Source organism: Aspergillus stella-maris, assembly GCF_047715825.1.
Source record: "Aspergillus stella-maris strain CBS 113639 unplaced genomic scaffold BDV14scaffold_2, whole genome shotgun sequence".
Taxonomy (NCBI): Eukaryota; Fungi; Ascomycota; class Eurotiomycetes; order Eurotiales; family Aspergillaceae; genus Aspergillus; species Aspergillus stella-maris.
This window is the reverse complement of record NW_027396796.1, coordinates 568,475-589,284: the sequence shown is the minus strand read 5'-3', so window position 1 is coordinate 589,284 and position 20,810 is coordinate 568,475. Positions and strand designations below refer to the sequence as shown.

Below are 20,810 nucleotides of genomic sequence, written 5' to 3'. Positions count from 1 at the left end.
CGCGCCTAAAGCCACAGCGTCACCTGCTGGAGTGGCTAACCTCGCACCGAGCACGGGCCAATGAGAGCGGGCCTCGGGAGAAAACACCGCCACACTCCGAGACATGTTTGAGACATGGCCGGCCTAAGTCGAAGTGACAAGTTGGCAATATTCACTTGTCACGGGGTTGGAACAGTTGCAAATGGCAGTTGACTTGTTTCAAAGTCAAAGGGCGAATACTGATAGATCAAGCAGCTACGATGCACGTTCTCTCATACACAGTAATACTTGCTTAAGGAAGCCCCACCATAGCAGAGGCGGCTACTATACCATTGCGGTACGGGACAGTCTACGTACTTATGAGCAAAGATATTATGCTCCTCTCAGGTGATACCTTAGTAAAAGGTTTATGAGGCCTTTGAAACCATTTGGCCACTATGAGCCAGAAAGAGCATCCTGGAAGCGGTTCCTGAAATATCTGCAGTCATGCTCACGTGCCAGGAGGCATTCCTCGAATAAAAGAGTACATTTGTCAGAATTTTTCAGAGGGTCAATACGGACAAGCCAGACCGGGTAGACAGTAGAGACTAGAGACACCAATAGTTCCCAAAACTCTCAAGACTACAAATAGTCACAAAAAATCGTAGGGCTGGAGAGAGTTGTCCCGGACATTGAATGAATGATTCCATCCCGCCGCGTCTGGACCTAACCCTAGCGGGACTAGCTCGCATCACATGACACCAGCCATATGATTCGTCTCATGGCCTGCCCTAACCCACCCACAGTGCTAAGCGAAGCGCACCTCGATTTCCCTAGACTGAGCAAACATTTCAGACGACCGACCGCTATCTCGACGTTCAACCACGACACCGTCCGACAACCCCTCATAGTCCGTCCCTCGACAACAGGTGCATACGGAGCCAAAATGTCTGAACACGGTGAAGTCGAGGTCGAAATCCCCGCCGGGGTCTACAACTCCCTGCCCAAGGATGCTCTCGCGGAGATGGGAACCGTGAAGCTCTTCAACAAGTGGAGCTACGAGGATGTTGAGATCAGGGACATTTCCTTGACGTAGGTGCTCCCTTGTCTATTGCGATGCGAAAATGTTTTCAATGGATGGAATACGGTCGATTGCGTTCAGTTGCGCTCAGAAGACGGGGGGATTCGAGGAAAAAGGGCAACTGAATCGCGAACGAAATATCGGAATGGGAGGATTATACAAGAATCGAAGGCGAACATGCGCTGACTGCAATCTGCCTATAGCGACTACATCCAGATTCGTTCTCCTGTCTACCTTCCTCACACCGCTGGCCGTTACGCCGCCAAGCGTTTCCGCAAGTCGCAGTGCCCCATCGTTGAGCGTCTCACCAACTCCATCATGATGAACGGCCGCAACAACGGAAAGAAGCTCATGGCTGTCCGCATCGTTGCTCACGCTTTCGAGATCGTACGTGCACATGAAACGAACGCAGATGGTGGGAATTGATAGAACTAACATCAATTTCAGATCCACATCATGACCGACCAGAACCCCCTTCAGGTCGCCGTCGACGCCATCGTCAACTGCGGTCCCCGCGAAGACAGCACCCGTATCGGTTCCGCTGGTACCGTCCGTCGCCAGGCCGTCGATGTCTCTCCTCTCCGCCGTGTCAACCAGTCCATCGCTCTCCTGACCATCGGTGCCCGTGAGGCCTCTTTCCGCAACATCAAGAGCATTGCTGAGTGCCTTGCTGAGGAGCTGATCAACGCCGCCAAGGGTAGCTCCAACTCCTACGCTATCAAGAAGAAGGACGAGCTTGAGCGTGTCGCCAAGAGCAACCGGTAAAAGGGTTATGTTGGGCGTATTCTCCGTTTATGGTCCTGTTTGGTGCTTACTGGAGTGGATGAGGAGTTTCTGGGATTCAGTCGGTTTGCACATGGCTGCACGGCTGTAGATACCTGCACAGTCACGAAAGGGAGCGAGATCCAAAATATGAGAGAATCGGACGGCTTTCTTCTCCAGTAGTTCGGACGCGATCATGAAGACCTGGGCTTTCGGGTCCATACTCTATTAAACGAAAAATCTATTCCCTTTTCTGTCTCACCATGGTTCCGACCCAACTGCAACATTGTCGAGTAGATGTAAAAGTAGATGTAATCTCATATATTGTGAATTTCAAGGGTCTTGTGAAATTTGTCTGCGAATGTTCGACTTGAATGTCCAGACCCTGGCAGCCACCGCCGTCTTATCGATATGCGGGATTGCGGTCCCAAAGAAAAAAGTTTCCTCTTAGCGCAACAACCTCCGCAAAACACCACCCACCACTCTCCTCATACTTTACAGGGAATCTACCCTGCTAACTTACAAATATGGTGAAAAGGAAGTTAGGGGCCTTGGAAAAGGTCGAGGCTGACTTGTGAGTACCCTCCACGGACTCGTGGAAGACCGATCAAGCACCCAGAGATTTCTTCAGTCGCTAACAACACCTCCGATTTACAGGCCCAATCTGCAGCACAAGATTCGCAGAGACCCGAAGTAAGTACCGCACGATTACCAAGAGTATCTATCCCTCTCCATAGGATGAAAATATCTGACTCCGACTGCTTTTCAGGTCATACATCGAGGACTTCCGCGCCCAGCACTACCAATATGAGAGTCACCGCGAAATCTTCATGGCGGCGCCCTCGTCAGCCACAGACACGGGAATCATTTCGCTTCGCGAGCTTATCGACTTTATTGCTCATGTCGCCGACTGCTACCCTGATATAACGAAAGACTTTGGGCAGCAGCTTATCGACATGCTGTCGCAGCACCACCAGCTTCTAGAGCCTGAGCTGCGGGAGAAGATTGTCGGAAGTCTCGTACTTCTGAGGAAGAAAGAGTTGATGGATTCTGCAACGTAAGGATTCCATACAGCGAAAACTATAGTTCGAGCATATTGTTAATTTACCATCGTGGTACAGGTTACTCCAGACTCTATTCCCGATCCTCATTTCCACGCCCAGCAAGTCGCTGCGTCAACTGATTTTTCAGAAGATCTTGATGGACCTCCGCTCGTCGAATGCGAAAACAACAAACCACAAACTGAACCGGACTATGCAGACTGTCATGTTCAACCTTGTGACCTCTGACCGAACTTCGTCCAAGGGTCTCTGGGCTATCAAGCTTACGCGCGAACTCTGGAGGAGACAGATCTGGACAGATGCCAAGGCTGTCGAAGTCATGAAGGAAGCCTCTCTGGCAGAAAATGAGAAGGTCATTGTCGGTGGTGTCCGCTTCTTCCTCGGTGGTGACAAGGAGCGAGAGGAGATGGAAGAGGAGAGCAGTGACGACGAAGCCGTCGATGTTGGACGAGTAAAGCACCAAGTCGGAATCAACAAGAAGACTAGAAAGAAGTCGCGTGCTGTCGAGAAGGCCAAGGCAACCGTGCAAAGACGTGAGCGCAAGAAGAATCAACCTCACCCTCTGAACTTCTCCGCGCTGCACCTGCTCCATGACCCGCAGGGTTTCGCCGAAAACCTCTTCTCTAAGCACCTTCAGAGCTCAAAGTCGAAACTGAACCTCGAGCAGAAGCTCATGGTCCTTCAGCTCGTCACTCGTCTCGTTGGTCTGCACAAGCTGCATATTATGCACCTCTACTCTTACTTCCAGAAATACCTCACTCCCCGACAACCCAATGTCACCTCCTTCCTCGCATCTCTCGCTCAAGCATCGCACGACCTAGTACCACCCGATGATCTGGAGCCCCTGGTCCTCAAGATCGCAAACGAGTTCGTCTCGGAAGCTTCAGCGTCCGAGGTCGCTACAGCCGGTCTCAACGCCATTAGAGAAATCTGCGCAAGACAGCCGCTTGCTATGAACGAGACTCTACTACAGGATCTTGTCATGTACCGCAAGAGTAAGGACAAGGGTGTCGTCATGGGGGCGCGAGGTCTTCTGAGTCTCTACAGAGACATCAACCCCGAAATGCTCAAGAGGCGTGACCGCGGCAAGGACGCATCCATGAACCTCCAGCACGGCACACAAAAGGAGAAGCGTTTCGCCGCACAAGAAGCCGGCGGCATTGAGGGCCTGGAGCTCTTGGAGGCCTGGAAGGAGGAAGAGCGCAAGCGGAAGAGGGCCGAAAAGGGTCTCGCCTCTGACGAGGAAGATGAGGATGAAGAAAAGGAAGACGAGAACGACTGGGCCGCTTGGAATGTCGAAGACGACGAGGACAGCGATGACTCCGGCGGCTGGGTCAACGTCGAGAGCGATGCAGAGATTGACCTTAGTGATTCTGAGGATGAGGGCTCTCGTCCATCAAAGAAGGCCAAGCAAGGCGATGAGAACGAAGAGAATGCCAAGCCCAAGGAGGAAGAGACGAAGCCAGACCCTAAGAAATCCAGTCTCGCAACAACCCGCATCCTCACACCCGCTGATCTCGCCAAACTCCAAGAACTCCGCCAGGAAGCAGCTGTCAATGCGCTTGTCCCTGGTCCCAAACGCCGTGCTCAAGCTGCTGAGAACCGTCACAAGGATGACGCCCTCACAGCCGCTGAGATCGAGGGTCTCAACGCTCTATCTGCTGGAAAGAAGACTCGTGAAGAGCGTATCGCCCACGCTAGGGAAGGAAAGACAGATCGCGCAGAGCACAAGAGTGTCACTGCTAAGCGCAAGGAGCGCAAGGAGGAGCAGGGAAAGAGTACCACCAATAAGGAAAAGGCTCGCAAGAAGAACTTCCTCATGACATTGGGGAAGGCCAAGTCCAAGGGCAAGCGGAGTCTGGTAGAGACGCGCGCTGTCCTGAGGGCTCACCAGGACCGTGCGAAGCGTGGTGGAAAGAGAGGAAACAGGGGCAACTGATTGTGGTGGCAAAATGAAGTTATACATGTGGCGTTTAATGAGGTTTCTAGAATATACCTAGATGCATGCAGATGTCTTACGTTCGACGACGTTCAGAAATTACTTGACTCTCTCAACCGTAGTTTTGAAGGGTATCATGCTTCTTATGGACCTTTATTCATTTATTTTTTTTCGTCTCGCAACAACCAACATCTCAAACTCGGCGAGCCCTCCATCCGGATCCTGTATACTCAGGTCACAGAAAACCGAATTTCGTAGACACCCTTCATAATCCGGCCAGTCCACCCGCGGCCCAAGCCAGAGTACCATCTCGACTTTCCCTCCATTCTCGTACATATCGATATACTTTGTAACCAGCTTCGGCTCACGGGGATACACGAACATCCATGCTTTGGCCTGTGCTGCGCGGGGTAGTAGATCCCATGTTCCGGTCACGGTGTTCATGCATTCTTCTGCTATGTACAGGTTCACGGAGGAGTTCACCTCGACGCCCTCGACTGAGACATTGGGATAGAGATGCGTGATCATGGCCTCAAGAAGGCCTGATCCACTGCCGATTGAGAGGGTGAAGTCTGGGATTTTGGGGAGGGTAGTAAGAAGATGGGATAAGAGAGGGGTAGATACAGACAAGCAGCAATTGGGAAATGCAGTCGGAGAGGTCGTCAGCTGGTCTGATACCTCAGAAAGATCCATTGTATATTTTTGGTTTTGTAGTAGGTAGTAGTAGTCCAAAACGGCGATATTGAATTTTGCGGGCTTTGCGCGTCCCGCGTCTTGTCGCGTCTGGCCGGTGCCGGTCGCAGCCCCAGCCTTTCCCTTTTCTCTTCCTCTCTTTCACTCCTGCCCTGACCTCATCTTGCATCTTCCTTTCTTTAAACACTCTCCACTCTCCACTCCTCTTGCATTCTTTGCATTACTTTACATTGCTTTCCACTTGATTCCTTGCAGACGTCTCGCTGGTTCGAAGACATCCCACCATTATTGCCTACATACCACTACCCCGGACTACAGCGTACACTGCAATAATCAACCACCATGGCAACCACCATTCCCAAACCCCTCGACTCCAAACGCCGACGCTTCCAGCCGCCCATTACAACCTTCTTCACGGCTTCCTCTGACCCCAACGCCCCCTCAACACCCTTGCACCTCTCCCACAACCACTACGCCGCAATCACAAATTCCCCGACACCCGTTGTCCCCGCTAAGGTCCAAGCGTCGCTTCTCTCAGTGGGGATGCGCGTCCGGAAATCCATTGCGGATGGGTACAAGACGAATCATGCGAAGGAGGAGAAGCAAATTATCGTCGAGAATAACTCGAACGCTCTCAAAGAGAGAATCTCGATCACCCCCACCAACCGCTCGGAACTCGCTCCGTTCTGCGGAATGAGCAAGTCGAGTGAATATAGTTCTGCCCCGAGGCCGCTGCCGAACCCGGTTACTTACACCCACCACCACCACCACCACCACGACTACAACCAATTCATAACAACGGACGAAGACAACGATGCCTTTTCTCTTCCACCGAGCAGTCAAGAGTCTGTCGATTCGGAACTCGACAGGCCCGTAGCCGTACCTACTCAACGAAAGCGCACTCATCAAGACTTCAATCTTGATCCGTACGAAGACGATATGGATGAGGCGGACGTCGATGACGATTATACCTTCGGCCGGCAAGACCCATTGCGTCTTCACCCTGTAACAAACACAACTGGACGAGAAATCCTCTCTCCAACGCTCAACACCCAACGACGACGGGCCGTCGGGGCGCAGAAGTACACTTCCGGGCAGAGGGGTATCCAATTGGATGACTTCGAGGAGCCGGCCTTCCTGAGAAGGAGAGAGGAGGTTGATATGGATGTTGACTTTTGAGCTTAAGTTGCTCATCTGCTTGCTTGCTTGCTTGCTTGTTTGTTTGTTGCCTTCTTGTTCGATGACTTGTTCTTTTGTTGAGCGCTTGTATACATAATACCCCGATTGCTGTGAGGCGGATGTTTCCCTCGCTGATGTTGTACTAGTATGGATAGATTTAGCATGTCTTACAGAATGTATGAATATTGATTAATGCTGGAAAGCATAGGTGATGGTCACTTGAAAAAAGTAGATTCATAATGCATAATGTACTCTATCTGGCCTGGCTTAGTGTACAAGCAGCAAGCAACAAGTCAACAACAAAGACTCGCGCAAGCGCCGGTATTTTTTTTCATAACAGGTGAAATGGCACCTAACACCCACACCTCAATTCTATCTTTACAACTCATCCTTCTTGTTATAATCAGGCTTCTTCTCGTCTTCCTTCTTCGCTTCAGTCTCCTTCTCCTTCTTCTCGGCCTTCTCGGCCTTGTCCTTCTTGCCGTTCTTCTTGGACGACTTCTCGCCAGAAGACTTTTTGGCCGCTGCGGCACCCATCTTCTCGTAGATGCGGTTGGAGATACGCTCGATGCGCTTGAGGTGGCCGTCAATCTCAGCGATGGTGAGGGAGGGGTCGTCTGTAGAGTTGAGTTTCTCCTGGACAGTGAGGCGCTCTTCGAGCCAGGTGTTGGCTGACTCGACGGTCTCTGAGAGGCTGGTTAGGTCGGAGGGTTGGAAGATGGAGTACTTCAGGGGAGCGGGCCCGGGGGTGGTCTTTGCCGAGGTGGTTTCAGAGGTTGAAGTGGCGTATGCGTCGTCTTCTAGGTCGTCGACGTCGGCTGGGGCGGAAGGCGAAGCGGAAGCATCTGACACGCTGGCGGTTGAGGTGCTAGCTGAAAGGCTTGAGGAATAGATTTCTTCGTCTTGCTGAATTTGCTTCTCCATGACATTAATGATCATTTGCGAGTTCTTGATGGTTTCCTGGAGTATCTGAACACGAGCAGGACGAGCCGCGTTTTCTTGCTTCCGCTTCAACGCCGGGTCGACAATGTCCTTCAATACATTCAATTTGTCCTTGAACTCCGAGGTTTTGGCGTCCTCGGCGTCATAGATCCAGTCGCCAGCAGCAGCCACCTTCTCAATAAGGGCGGCCAATTGATCCGTCGTGAGGACCTTTACGAACTCTTCGTCCTCGGATAAATCGCGAGTCCTATAAATAAATGATTCCAACTCGTTGAGAGCCTCTTCACGAAGGAGACGATCGCGGTCAGAGGCATCGAAGGCGGCGAGACGGCCCTTGATGCGGGCAAGTTCAGTGGCAGATGGGCCAGGAACACCGAGCGGCGAGCTTGTGAACCTAATGGGAATCACTTCCAATTTCGGCTGCGGTGCAGCTTTCTTGCTGTCCTTAGCGGCATCGGTGGAAGCGGCTTCATCGGCAGAGGTAGACGCTGATGTTTGAGACTCTTCGGCCTCTAGAGTGACGGACTCATTTGGCTCACCATCCTCTCCAAGAGGGGCTTGATCATCCTTTTTGGTACCCAGGCCAAAGAATCCTTTGACGCCCTCTGCAACACTGCCCAACATAGAGTGCTCAACTTCGCAGCTGACAGAGCCACTCGACACTTCAGGGAGGCCATCAAGCGGGTTCAATCTGATGGAGAACTTGGTAGTGATGTTGGCAGCCGAGCAGCCGAAGCTCTCCTTCAGCTTGTTGACAGACGCAGTGAGGTTTTGCGTCGCAACACTGAGGACAGGCACTTCAGTCACGTCTTCGGCGTTAGGCACCTGCTGGTAGAAGCTGAACTCGAAATCTTCCAGGTTCTTCACTGTGACTTGTTTCTCGGGTCCGACCTGTGAGGTAGGTGTAAACAGCCTTTGTTGCCTCTCCTTAGACTCGGAGGTCCACTTCAGAACAACGGGGTAGCCTGAAGCATCACTAGCGCGAATCTCCTTGACGCGGAAGCTTGGGCTGAGACCAGCTCCCTTAAACGCAGCACCGAAAACGGCTGCCTCGTCGGCGTTGACGTTTGTTCTGATCTTCTCAGAGCCTCCACATACAGTTTCGAGTTCCTTCTGGACGAAGGGCGTGCGAATAGAGCCGCCGTGCAAGATGACGGAATCAATGTCGTTCAAAGCGAGTCCGGCAGCTGCCAAGGCTTGTTCAAGAGGCTTTCCAACACGCGCGATGTGCTCCCCTGCGAGTTCCTCAAACCTCGAACGGGACACACGGTACTTGAAGTTGACATCCTCATCGTAGAGGCTTTCAAAAGAGGCACCGGTTTCAGTGTTAGCGCTGAGAACCTGACGAGCTTTCTCGGCATCCTTCCAAAGCCTTGCCATGGTCTTCCCGTGTGCGCGCACATCTGCAGCAGTGACCTTGTCCTTCAGTCTCTTCTCCTCAACAAGTTGAGAGACCATGTCCGCAACGATAACGTCGTTGAGGGCATCACCACCAAGAGTCTTGTCCGAACCCGTTCCCAGAACCTGAACCTCCTGGACGGTCTTGTTGAATTTCCCAACATCTTTCACTTTGCGGCTCTGGAAGCGCAGGACGGAGGCCGTCGTAGATCCGGCGCCCATGTCGTACACAACGTGGTACTCCGGTTTCTCTCCATCAGAAACACTAGGGAACGTACGGCTCATCGCATAGTTAAGTCCAACGGCGAGACCATCACTGATAAACGCATCGACATTCAAGCCTGCCAGCTCAGCCGCAAGCTGTAGACTCCTCTTTTCGTCTGCGGTGTAGAACGCGGGATAAGTGATCACGGCGTCTTTAACGTCGGATCCCTTACCGGCCAAAGTATCAGCGTTGAGCTTGATCTGCTTGAGTTGCATCGCCAACAGCTCCTCGATGAGGAAAGCATCTTTCTTTTCCTCCTCGCCGAGTCTGTTGCTACGCAGTCCGATCGTACCCCGCTCACCGGGAGCGGCCTCCAGCCTCAAAGCAGGATAGCGTTCGTGGTACGTTTCAAGAAGCTCGCCCTTTCCGTCATCAAATGGGAGTCCAAGTAGCATCTTGAGGTTCACATAGACATCGTCGGGGTATCGCGCGGACAATGCAAGAGCGTCACCGCCGTAAAATCGCTCGGGGAATGAGGCATCGCTTTGTCGGGTGGGCTTGAACGCAACGGCAGCTGATTCCTTGCGCTTCGAATCTTTCGTAAGAACAATCTCCAAAGGAATTCCAGGCTTGACGAGCGCCGCTTTCAGATATTCTGTGCCGACGTCGATCCCAAGAACTGCTGAACCCGCGGCAGCTGTGGGAGCCGGGAAGCTTATAAAGAAGAGGACGAAGGGAAGGATCGCGAGGGAGAGAAGAGGCGAGGTCGAGAAAAGGGACAGCACGTTCGTTCTTCGTCGGCTGCCGGGAGCCATTTTCTACTTGTTCCGCCTGCTGCAAGAGGTCAAAGACGATAAGCAAGAAGTCACACGATGGCGCAGTGATTGGCAACAAGCGTACTTCGAGGCAGACGGGGGGGATAAAGCTTAGAATTATAGAGGAACCGTGGCGAGTTATAGCTCAAGTGCGAGGTAAGTAGACAGGGTCCAATGCTCGAGCCGACCAATTAATTAGCTGGAGATTCAATAGCACTTTCAGTTTGTGAAAAGAGTGCGGTGGTGTAAAGATAAAGTGGAAAGGGAAGAAAGGGATATTATGTAGTGAAAAAAGCCATTCAGGACAGAATCGCGAGAAGATACTGGCCACCTGGCAGGATGATTCGAATGAGCGTGAGCTCGTGGATATGACGGGACTCATTAAGTTGCGCCTTCCTTGAGAGCTCAAGAGGCCACGTTGGGTGTTTGCAGTGTTTGTCGCTACCCTCACCGAACTATACAGTGTATTTGTCTACTCTTCACAGCTTTTTTTTTTTGTGGATTTCTTGGTCTGCTACAGATTCAAGAGTTAAATAGTCTATTGTAAAAGAAGTTTCATTCAGTTGATGGTAATTAAAAGCTGAGTTTTCTCTGTTGTCCAAGGACTTGAGCTTTCTCATTGTGCTTGCCGCTAGTATATATGTGGTTGCCGACGTATTTTGAGCAACAACATGCACCATAAGCTTTCGTATAACCTTGAACTGGCTCGCCAGATGTGGAAACAAGATTGATTTATACATTTCTTAGGATCTAGTCATCATCGAAATCAGAGTCACTCATCCAGCCTGTCTCATACGATTCCCGGATCTCTCCGAGTCCATTGACAAGACTCTCCCGCTCATCCACCGCAATCACTCGGCCGGCTACGGCCTCCAAGCGCTTGATTCTATCAGCTGTTCGGGTTGACGACGTGAGGGCAGAGACCATGTTTAATTTATCATCAGTCACTGGTGATGTGATAATGTCATTAGGGAAGCTGTCGAGTATGGGATAGGGTAGTGGCGTATGAAACCTGTTGACCAATTAGTAAAATGCAGCTGACTGGCGAAGGAAGGAACACCCACCTATGGAACATTGGCTGGGAATTATATAGACGCATCTTTCGAAGGATACCCAGGTTTCCCTCTAGCGGTTGCTCTTCTTCATCTTCATCATCTGGCTCGGCGCCGCGATAGACCTGAAGCTGATTGAAGATGTGTGAAGTGTTGCTGCTCGAGCTTTCGTAAGAGAAATCCAAGTCAAATTCGGTTTTAATCTTTGAAGAATCTGGCCCGGAAGATTCTATTTGATTGGATTGTCTCGTCGACACCTGGCGCGGCGTTTTCTGGTCTTCTGGCGGTATGATTGAGGCCTGCAGTTCGAAGATTCGCCGAATGCTATCATCGCCGGCCAACAATGATTCAAAATTCTGATATGGCCGGAGACGTGTTGGAAGAGTAACACTTTCCATTGCCATGCTGATCAATGCAGACGTATACCACTCCGAGCTGTAGTTGACTTGGATAGTGCTTGGAAGCCGAGTTGGGGGCTCCATGATTGGTGTGTACATAGTTGCTTCTGGTGAGATAGAATAAACTGACCGCGCTTTGTTCATTTCACGCTTGAGCTTGGCTGACTGTGGTAGGTTGTGTTAGCTCTCTTCCCAGAAGTCAAGAAACGGGATAACTTACGTGCTGAGCTCGTCGACCATCTTCTATAGCCCACACCAGAACCGCCTTCTTCCCATACTCGTCGACTAGCCTGTCCACGTATCTCGCGGTAAAGCCACCCCAAGCATCATCGGATGACGTGAAAATTTGCAAGGCACGTAGTTGATCACACTCTTCGGCGAATGGGCGGACATCTCGGTCAAGCAGATCATGCTCTTTGTCGAGGTCATTGAAGAGGTCCTCGCCGAGATTCCAATCTTCAAATGGCATTATGTTGGAGTTTAACTCATATTCGTTTAGCTGAACAATTGAGCGTGGGTGATAGAAGACTCGGTTGTAGTCAGACCAGAACCGCACAGTCTCTGCAGAAAGTTGAGGCGCAGGAGTACCCGCATCGAGACTCTTTTGATAATCACTTTGCAGTATGGGGTCAAGCTTTTGTAGAATTTCTCGACCATCCCTACACTTCAGTAAGTACCGTGCCGCGGGGGTGCCAATCATGAAATTGGCTTACCAAAGGCCTTGCCCAGAAGCTAAATCTTCACTCAGCTCGTACAGGGCATTGTTCTTACGAAGAGTACCGAAAGCACCTTTCAAGTCATATATCAATGTCCTCGGCGTGTAGGTCTCTCCACCGTCTGCCCCGACGCCTGGTCGAAAGTGGACGTCATGATCTACTGGAGACTCCTCTTGGCCAGTATATGTGAAGTAGGACTCCTGGGAATGACTTTCAGCTACATTATACATATGACCTCACAGCACCAGGACAGGTGCTGCCAATACGCACCTGAAGGTTCCAGAAATGGGTTGCCAGGTAATTTGCCTTCTGTCCCAGCTGCAGCGTCACGATCTCATGCATGTTGGAAATCAGCCTATTTCAGGCAACATTAAACTCCTCGGAGGAAAAACCTGTGGACTTAGCGGGAGCCCACGGGCCATTGCGGCTAGAAGATCTGACATACATTTGAGTGCTATAACCAAAGATGAAACGAGGATCGACAGCTACAGGATCGCATTGAATCCCAAAAATGTGGGAGCGATAAGCTCATCCCACTTGGCCGATAAGGGTCCCGTGATACACTCACGTGATCTTATCACGATCTTGAGCCTTCGTTGTCAAGGGCAACTAGACAGTAATCACGTGCCGTGCGGATACTGACCGAATCAGGCACTGTTGACATGGGCCGCGGGTGTGTTGTGGTGTCACCGCTGAAGAAACAACGGCTTCTCCCCGCCCAGTTCACACATAACTTCCCACGCAGATCTCCATGCTCACCACCTGCACCGTTCCATCATAGTTCCCTCTCATCACCTTCATCCATCCATCCAGCCGGCCATGGATTCGCCGTCAAGCGTCCAGTCTAGCCCGTCAAAGGTGCTAAATCCCCTATCGCCAGAGCGCATGAACCGAGAAAACATTCCACAATCGCCGACATCTATCTCAGACACCCTGCGCCTTCACCGCAAAAGCAACAGAGGTCTTTCCGATGTACAATCCAGAGTCGCATATCTCAACACTCTATCTCGAGGCGGTAGCCCAGGACCTTCGACAGGATCGACTTCGGCAGGAGGAGCTGCAGCTCTTCAGCGCGCCATTCTGGGACGCGAAGAAGCCGAATCCTCATTATCTCGCATGACTGCTCAGCTATCCGAAGCTCAATCACGAGAACGCCGAATCAGCGAAAGGCTCGAGTCTTTGTTAGAGGAGCTACAAGCAGCCAAGGAACGACAGGCTCACGAGAGGATAATCTTTGAGAAGGAGATTCGAAAATCCCGAAAGGAAGCATTCCGTGCTGGTTCTACCCTGGTTAAAACACAAGAGGATTTGAAGCACGTGAAGGTAGAATCCAAGATTTTGAGCCAGGAGGTCCAAGCCGAACGAGAGTCAAAAGAAAAAGCCAAGCAGGAAGCGTTTGAGCGCGCCTATGCGATTGCGGGCTTGACAGAGGAGCTCGAGGAGGTCAAGACCCGACTACGCACTGTTGAAGCAACAAACCATGCGATCACCCTACAGCATGCCAGGGCACGAGAGCTGAAGAAACAAAGTATTAGCAGGATGTCGATAGCCGAGGGGGATCTCGCCCTGATCATGACGCCCAGTCCCCGAAAACCCAAACGACCCGCTGATGATGAAACGCCTACACAGGAAGTCGCAGACACTACACATGAAGCTACACCGCCGAGGAAGGCCATGCGAATGTCAGACGTCGCGCCCGAGCAATATACCCAACAATTCGAAGACGAGCCCCCTCTCACCGTGCACGAGCTCGTCGACCGACTGGTGGAGGAACTTGACGATGAGAAGAAGCTCAGGGCTGACGCAGAAGACCTGGTTGAATTCATGCAGGTCCAATGTATGTTCAAGGTTTGCCGATGTCGCCAAGTTGAAAGGAAGGAGAAGGAGGCCTTTGCAGAGAAGCAAGTGCTTGAAGCTAAAGAGCAAGAGGCCCAAAGATGCCTGGACGAGCATGACGGCCAAGCAGAGGAGGCAAATGAGGACTCCCCTGAGCAAGCATCCAACGACATTCAGGCTCCAGAAAATCAGACTCATCTAGAAGAGATTCAGGAGCAGGTCCACGATGAGGCCCAGGAGGAGGTGAAGATGGAGGACGTCGAAGAAGAAGGAATCCACGAGGAAGAAATCCCCGAGGAGGAACTTCAAGAACAAGAGGATGAGGAAATTCAGGAAGAAGTTGGAGAACCACTGATCACATTCTCGCCTGTCACCGGGACCTTCCACACGATTCCCTCCCCTGTTCGATCTCCACCACAGAAACAATCTCGAGATGCCCAGCTCCAGGAATCGCAGACCTCACCCACCAGATCTCGAAGTCGGCCTGAGGCTCACCGCGCTTCTACCGCTTCTATTCAGAAGTATGACTCCCACCCACGTGAAGCACTTCCTCCGCCAATTCCTCAAAGTGAAGCTTATTCCAGAGATTTGACTCCAGGAGCTCACCATGAACCAACCACTGCCGAAGCGCATTGGCAGTCGCAACGTGAATATTCAAGCGGTCTCGAGAACGTAAACGAACTACGCAATGTCAAGAGAATCCCTCTGCGAACCGAAGAGGAGGCCTCAGACCAATACGCTATCGCTGATGGCACGACCATCAGTCGAGAAGAAGCGCTAGCCCAAATCCGAGCTCGACGTGGCAGAACCAACGCCATGAATCGATCTGTCAGCGCCAGCGACGCTGGATTCCGCGCCGGAGGTCTAAATGTTACTCCAGCAAGAGTGGCTCGAAGAATCCCTGGCGTGGTGCAGCACAGCGACCCTCGAGGTGAAGGCGTCAAAAAGAGCCGCAGAGACATGAGTGCTCCTATCAGGATATTCCGCTAGTGATCATCGATGTCAATATTGGTTCTGACTGTAGGAAAAGAGGTTGCGCCTGGCATAATTGAATGCCTGGGAAAGTTGTGATGAAAGTACTGTCTCGAGATACCCCAGCGTTCCAGCACTATGGCGTTTTTCAATTATCGCATTCCACTCCTGCATACAAAGGCATATTGAGCGGATTGTTGTTCGAGTTTTGTTATTCATTTTTTTTGTTCCTTTTGGTACCTTGGAGAGGTTTTCTGCTTACATGCATACTTTGTGTTCCTTACCCACTTTTGGCGTCCCATCGGTGGCACACTTTTGTTCCATTCTTGTATATCCTTTTTGGTCCAGAACATAAACACATTGTTTTTTTCGGACTTATCTCTCTTTCACATTACCCTACCTACCTTAAGACACGAGACGACCTCGCATATTTCCTTTGTTCTACATTTGCATAGTGGTGTTGCTTCTATTCTATGGGATTCTCGGTACATAATTACTATTTCTATGGAATAATCCAGATCATTTGTTGTCTTAAGATCTCGAATAAAACTCCAGCAGCGTGATTTCTGATATTGACCTCCTAACACACATACATACATCTCACGACGGAACAGGAAACATCGAACAGCAAACAGCAAAGGTATCATCAATTCACATTCGAAGCTTCAGCCCAGCTTAGCTTAACGCGAATATGAAAGGCAATCTCGCGACAATATAAGAGATGGTAAGTATAAGTATATACAGGCGGGAGGCGATAGATATGACGAAAATATTGCCTGCACATGGGTAGTGAAAGGGCGAGGAGAGTGGTTTGTAAAGCGCATCAAACGATATAAATCCCACAGCATCTGATCCGCGCACTGTCAACGTAGGCGTTCCGGCCCCACCAAGTAAGGACGAGTTCCTCGACGAAGATTCGATCTGCTGCGCTCCATGTATCGAGGCCCATCTCTGCCATGTCCTCTGCGCTAATCTTGATTGTGTCCTTCGCGGCGTTTTGATCAGACTGTCTCGTTTGGTTGTTTGCTAGGAGTGGAGCGAGCGATTCGTCTTCTCCGCTGGGGTCCTGCGTGTCGGCTGGATCGGGTGGAATGCCGGACTCGTCGACTTCGTCTTCATAAGGGGTAGAGAAACCAGTTTCTGGGCCGACGCCGTTCTGCTCGTCTTGTCGGGCGATTACATCGGAGAGGGTGGCGAAGATTTGAGTTGTTAATTGGCGGAAGTATGCGACGAGAGCGATCTCTGGGGGTTGCGATGGTGATCGTGCAGGCTGCATACCCCGTCGGCGGAGTGAGCCTGTGGGCGGACTGGGAAGACTGTCTACGCTTGCGAGAAGGCGCGCATCTTGCTCGATTTCGTGTTCCTCTTCCTCCTCCTCGGAAAAGCCATCGCGCTTTTCACCAGCGGATGCCCACCATATAAAGGAGGTATAGGCCAGTCGGGTCCATGATAAAGGCTCAACGATAGGGCTAGCAGAGAAAGTTGATGCGGCGTCTGAGCTGTCATCGCCGCTGTTGTCTTCCGACCTCGTGTTATCGTCTTTGAAGACACGATCCAAGCCCTTGCGCAGGGTTATATATCGTCGTACATCGCGTTGAGTGGCCTTTATTTCTGTTCGCTGAGTCGGCTTCTTGTCTTGGGACGGCGAAGATACTGAAATGGTTGGATAAACCTCGTCGGCGGCATTCTTCGAGTGAGAATGCGGTAAAGTTACAAGGACATCGAATAATTCAGGTTTCATGGTCAAAACGCTATCTGTACTGCACGCAATCCAAGCACTATCGGGCTCAGAGTCGGGCTCTGCTCCGATAAAGGACGATAGATATGGGATGTCATAGACGCCGACATTAAACAGCGCACGTGGTCGTAAGGACGGTAGCCTTTCCAGTGGAAGCAGTGGGAGGAGAGAGTTCGGTAATGAGGCTAATAGAGACAAATCGTACACTGCGAGCACTTAGTAAGGTTCTGTCAGTTTGTCCAGACGATTGGCCTCACCATAGTTACAAGGTATTTGCACAGGTGCTTCCGCCATAAAAAGAACTCGTCTGCGAAGTAATGCTGCTCTATACAATGGGAATAGCAGTGGACCGAAAGAGTCCAGGAAATCAGGGAGCGATGAAGCTGGATGGAATGGTGTCAGGGCCGGCCTAGACGTTTCTAGAACAATTGCATCGCTGATAGCTCGATTTCGCTGCAAAGTATCGGGGCGCTCGCCGTTTGCTCGCAGCCGGAAGCTCAGAGGAGACTCCAGTGGAGAGTCGGGCGGCATCGCCGACGTGTCTGTCGCAGAAAGCTCGTATGTCTCCCAGTATTCCGACAATCGATTTGTGTCAAACTTATTCTCGCTGTAGCGTCTGTCACAACATACACACGTCAGATCTTGTACGCAATACGAAGGACGGGCTTGTACTCACTGCGCTAGCTCTTTCAGTTTTGGGGCATGCCGCCAGCTTTTACCCAACCTGCCAGAGCTCAGTGGCACTAGCACTCCAATTGAGAACATTTTGGCATTGCGCTCCTCTTCCTCCGCGGGCTGATTGACAAATGCGCTGATTCCCGCATATTGTTCATGAACGAAATACCTGACAGAAAGAATGCGGTTAGATGTGCAAATGCATGTCCGAGTGATTATACGCACACTAGGTCCTCCGTAACATTGTGTAAGCCCGACGGCAATGACTTGTATTCCACGGCTCCTTCGACTTCGACTAATCGTCCGTGAGATTAGTAGGGTGCGAATGCAATCGGACTCGACGTGACTTACCACTTGGGATGGTTCGTTTCCAGGTCACCATATACCTATCAAAGAATAAAGAGTCAGCAATCATCAAACATACAGCAAGCTCTGAAGTGCACAAGCTTACCCAGCTTTGATGTCGAAGTGAATCACAAACAGCGCCGCGATGCCAGGCGGCGATTCATTAGCTGAAGTGCGGGGCACCTCGAGCCCCAAGGACTTCTTCCTCGCTGAGTGACGGTCCATCGCGCTGCTACGCGTCAAAGCGAAAGATACCAGGCCCCATCAGACCTCTCGGGTAGGCCAGAATCACTGAGATAGCAGCATTGAAGGTGAGGAACTGACTGGCGACGACGCAGCAGGGAATACGGGGCTGCGGAGACGACGGTTGGAGCTTCGCGGCCTGAGGGAGGATGTGCGCTAACCAGATGCAGCTAGTGTTATGGAAATCAACACTAATCCTGTTTTGGAGCTTGAGCTGTTGACGATCACCTCCATCTCGCAGGAACCGCCAACTCTTTCCTCTCAACTCTTCAATTGACATTCGAAATACCAAGGAGCTAGATCCGAAACAATGGACCACCCTCGCTTACACCCATACTATCCTCTCGATGCTAGAATTACTGACTATGCGCCAAATAGCAAGTCTGTGCTTAGCTTGCTATCTACTGCCAGTTTAAGCAGCACTGTTCTCCTGGGGACATCGTTGATGTTGAGCATCTGGGCGCGGCCAAGCCTAAGAAAGACTGATCGAATTGCCATTCTATGGTTTGTTTTATGTACGCGTTTATATTCAAACCTGCATTGAATGAACCCTGTTGACAGATTATAGCTGGCACTCTCCACTGCTTTTTTGAAGGCTACTTTATGCTCAACCACGATCATATGGCGTCTCGACAAGACTTCTTTGGCCAATTATGGAAGGAGTATGCGCTATCAGATTCGCGTTATATGACAGCGGATACGCTAGTCCTATGTATGGAAACTATCACAGTGGTGAGTTATGCTTTTCAGCGCCGGGTTTTGTACCTTTCTTGTTGACGCGACGAATAGCTTCTTTGGGGACCGTTATGCTTTCTTGTCGCCTATTTGACTCAAGCCAATCACCCCCTGCGTCATCCGCTGCAGGTTATCATCTGCATGGCTCATCTTTACGGCGATGTTCTGTACTACGCAACCAGTTTGTATGACGATTATGTTCATAAACGGCCATACTGCCGGCCTGAACCATTTTATTTCTGGGTATACTACTTCCTGATGAACTTCATCTGGATTGTTGTTCCCTCAGGTGTGCAGATCTCGGTTCATGAATCTTTTATCAATTACTCATGTAACTTCCAGTTTACCTTTATCAAAGCATCAGAGCAATATCTCATGCTATGAGAAAGTTTGATGAAGATTCCCTATCTCGCAAGGCCAAATAGCTGCGTCAATGACAAAGGCGAGAAGCAGCACACTCCCGGTGGCTCAGACCCAAACCGAGCATTATGCAGCCAAAGCTTCATAGTCCAAAGGCAATCTGAGCCCGGCAATGCCACATCGAGTATCCTGATCAAATCTGCGCCGTCTCTGGAGTCGTCTCCTTTTCTTTCAAGATCACCTTCCCCTGACGCAGAGCTGCAATTGTGATGTAGGCCAGGCCAAACAAGCCCGCAACCACAGCGTACGCAATAATACCCCCAGTTGTGTTATCTGCCAGCTTCAGGCCAGTACCACCATTGATAATTCCTAATACAAGGAAGACCCTTCCAAGCCATATATGAATATGAGTCCATATACCGGCCGACTGGGTTTTCTTGAAGCGGCGATGGTGCCAGAATCCAATGAGTGGTTGAACCAACAGGAAAACGACAATGACAGTACCCAAAGTTGTGTGGCCATTGTTGTGGAGCTTAAGCATTGTTAGCTTCTCTGCCAGAGTCGACAACGAGAGAAAATTGATTGTGCCTTTGATCACATACCCGGTCGAGAATCTTCCCTACCCGAATTCCGGTAGCCAACCCGGCAATCATTAGGACGTACCCGATCAACTGGAAGAAAATATGCACGTATACACTATACTTTGATCGAAAGACCCGCAGGAGAATGGCACCAAGGGGAAAGATGATCCCGAACGCGATCCCCATCACCAGACCATGGGCTTTGGCGAATGCAGGCACGAGGTGTAGATCTTCGTAAATGATCCCTGGTGGTAGTTGTGGGGGCCCATTGGCAGCCTGTGCGCTACAAGCTGATGCGAAAGACACTGATCGCACGCACGTCAGATCGCTATGCTCTGAAATTAGGAAATGCTGGGATACATACACCACGCCCACAGCTTCAGAGTCCTCATACTGACTGAAGAGTCCATAAGATCTGAGAGATTGTATCGAAACTGATCAACTTCGAGGATTTCCAAAATTTATGTCTGCCAATATCTCTCTAAGCTGGGCGAGAGTTTTCTTTATACCTCGTGGTGCCATCCTTTCCGCAACATTGCTACTGATATACCATAAAACAACATATAACCAATGGTCGTGTTAGAATAAACAAACAACCCGAAGGCTCTATACCAAGTGACCGAGATTTGCGAGACTTGAGTCTCGTTGTCAGCACAGCCACAAGGAGGACGAATCACTTCCCCGGGAATTGAACAAACACCGAGAAATGCGAGATCCCAATTGTCCACGGAGCCACCGCCACAACCTCGTATTCACGTCTTGGTATCGGAACTGAGCAAAGGTGATGACTTGCGTTCAAACCACCTCTCAATTGGGAGTTTCTTTCTCAAAGAATGCGGAGAATAACTTTACCTCGCTGCTCATGTCGACAGAGCGCCATCGGTGACGAGGGTAGTCTGTGGAACCGAGATTTGCAGCAGTCAGAGATTTTCTTATGATAACCTTCCACAAAAATGACAGATCCTTCTACTTCATCACGTACAGATCGAACTCTCAGTGAGATTGCGCCAAAGCCATCTCATTCATGTCCGTCCTCAAGCGCCTCGACTCCACCTGGTTATGCCGTTCTGAAGCCGAAATCCTGCCTGGCATGTCGAAAAAGAAAGGTCAGATGTGATAGGCAATA

General features: G+C 50.7%; 11 protein-coding genes across 11 annotated transcripts; 6 read left to right on the top strand and 5 right to left on the bottom strand.

Annotated features, from left to right (window-relative positions):
• Positions 1-811: 811 nt before the first annotated feature.
• On the top strand, positions 812-2,096 carry BDV14DRAFT_163237 (40S ribosomal protein uS7). The gene is made up of 3 exons (XM_073767001.1): positions 812-1,050; positions 1,243-1,426; positions 1,487-2,096. Exons 1-3 carry the CDS (start codon positions 905-907, stop codon positions 1,802-1,804), a joined length of 648 nt encoding a protein of 215 aa, XP_073633387.1. The 5' UTR covers positions 812-904; the 3' UTR covers positions 1,805-2,096.
• Positions 2,097-2,234: 138 nt separating this feature from the next.
• BDV14DRAFT_163235 (SDA1 family protein) lies at positions 2,235-4,931 on the top strand. Its single transcript, XM_073767000.1, has 4 exons — positions 2,235-2,375; positions 2,459-2,494; positions 2,571-2,858; positions 2,923-4,931. Exons 1-4 carry the CDS (start codon positions 2,329-2,331, stop codon positions 4,799-4,801), a joined length of 2,250 nt encoding a protein of 749 aa, XP_073633386.1. The 5' UTR covers positions 2,235-2,328; the 3' UTR covers positions 4,802-4,931.
• A 20-nt stretch (positions 4,932-4,951) lies between these two features.
• On the bottom strand, positions 4,952-5,528 carry BDV14DRAFT_163234 (uncharacterized protein; the record flags this gene model as incomplete). Its single annotated transcript, XM_073766999.1, has 1 exon — positions 4,952-5,528. Exon 1 carries the CDS (start codon positions 5,492-5,494, stop codon positions 4,955-4,957), a length of 540 nt encoding a protein of 179 aa, XP_073633385.1. The 5' UTR covers positions 5,495-5,528.
• A 128-nt stretch (positions 5,529-5,656) lies between these two features.
• On the top strand, positions 5,657-6,905 carry BDV14DRAFT_163233 (uncharacterized protein). Its single transcript, XM_073766998.1, has one exon. It carries the CDS (start codon positions 5,837-5,839, stop codon positions 6,671-6,673), a length of 837 nt encoding a protein of 278 aa, XP_073633384.1. The 5' UTR covers positions 5,657-5,836; the 3' UTR covers positions 6,674-6,905.
• Positions 6,883-10,395, bottom strand: BDV14DRAFT_163232 (Hsp70 family protein). Its single transcript, XM_073766997.1, has one exon. The coding sequence runs from the start codon at positions 10,031-10,033 to the stop codon at positions 7,052-7,054; it is 2,982 nt and encodes a 993-aa protein (XP_073633383.1). The 5' UTR covers positions 10,034-10,395; the 3' UTR covers positions 6,883-7,051.
• A 190-nt stretch (positions 10,396-10,585) lies between these two features.
• Positions 10,586-12,698, bottom strand: BDV14DRAFT_163229 (misato family protein). The gene is made up of 6 exons (XM_073766996.1): positions 12,645-12,698; positions 12,470-12,591; positions 12,197-12,399; positions 11,704-12,142; positions 11,098-11,648; positions 10,586-11,045 (listed from the first exon to the last, which is right to left on the bottom strand). The coding sequence occupies exons 2-6, from the start codon at positions 12,539-12,541 to the stop codon at positions 10,784-10,786; spliced, it is 1,527 nt and encodes a 508-aa protein (XP_073633382.1). The 5' UTR covers positions 12,542-12,591; positions 12,645-12,698; the 3' UTR covers positions 10,586-10,783.
• A 320-nt stretch (positions 12,699-13,018) lies between these two features.
• On the top strand, positions 13,019-15,025 carry BDV14DRAFT_195109 (uncharacterized protein; the record flags this gene model as incomplete). The annotated part of the gene is made up of 1 exon (XM_073772099.1): positions 13,019-15,025. The coding sequence occupies one exon, from the start codon at positions 13,019-13,021 to the stop codon at positions 15,023-15,025; it is 2,007 nt and encodes a 668-aa protein (XP_073633381.1).
• BDV14DRAFT_43415 (uncharacterized protein) lies at positions 14,868-15,543 on the top strand. The gene has a single exon (XM_073776765.1). It carries the CDS (start codon positions 15,088-15,090, stop codon positions 15,460-15,462), a length of 375 nt encoding a protein of 124 aa, XP_073633380.1. The 5' UTR covers positions 14,868-15,087; the 3' UTR covers positions 15,463-15,543.
• BDV14DRAFT_163224 (uncharacterized protein) lies at positions 15,538-18,096 on the bottom strand. The gene is made up of 6 exons (XM_073766995.1): positions 17,872-18,096; positions 17,772-17,806; positions 17,646-17,715; positions 17,422-17,589; positions 17,003-17,361; positions 15,538-16,951 (listed from the first exon to the last, which is right to left on the bottom strand). The coding sequence occupies exons 1-6, from the start codon at positions 17,988-17,990 to the stop codon at positions 15,831-15,833; spliced, it is 1,872 nt and encodes a 623-aa protein (XP_073633379.1). The 5' UTR covers positions 17,991-18,096; the 3' UTR covers positions 15,538-15,830.
• Positions 18,097-18,159: 63 nt separating this feature from the next.
• Positions 18,160-19,869, top strand: BDV14DRAFT_163221 (EXPERA domain-containing protein). Its single transcript, XM_073766994.1, has 4 exons — positions 18,160-18,523; positions 18,577-18,740; positions 18,798-19,032; positions 19,086-19,869. The coding sequence occupies exons 1-4, from the start codon at positions 18,319-18,321 to the stop codon at positions 19,166-19,168; spliced, it is 687 nt and encodes a 228-aa protein (XP_073633378.1). The 5' UTR covers positions 18,160-18,318; the 3' UTR covers positions 19,169-19,869.
• Positions 19,297-20,076, bottom strand: BDV14DRAFT_195107 (cytochrome b561 domain-containing protein; the record flags this gene model as incomplete). Its single annotated transcript, XM_073772098.1, has 3 exons — positions 19,297-19,635; positions 19,706-19,989; positions 20,049-20,076. 3 exons carry the CDS (start codon positions 20,074-20,076, stop codon positions 19,297-19,299), a joined length of 651 nt encoding a protein of 216 aa, XP_073633377.1.
• Positions 20,077-20,810: the final 734 nt, after the last annotated feature.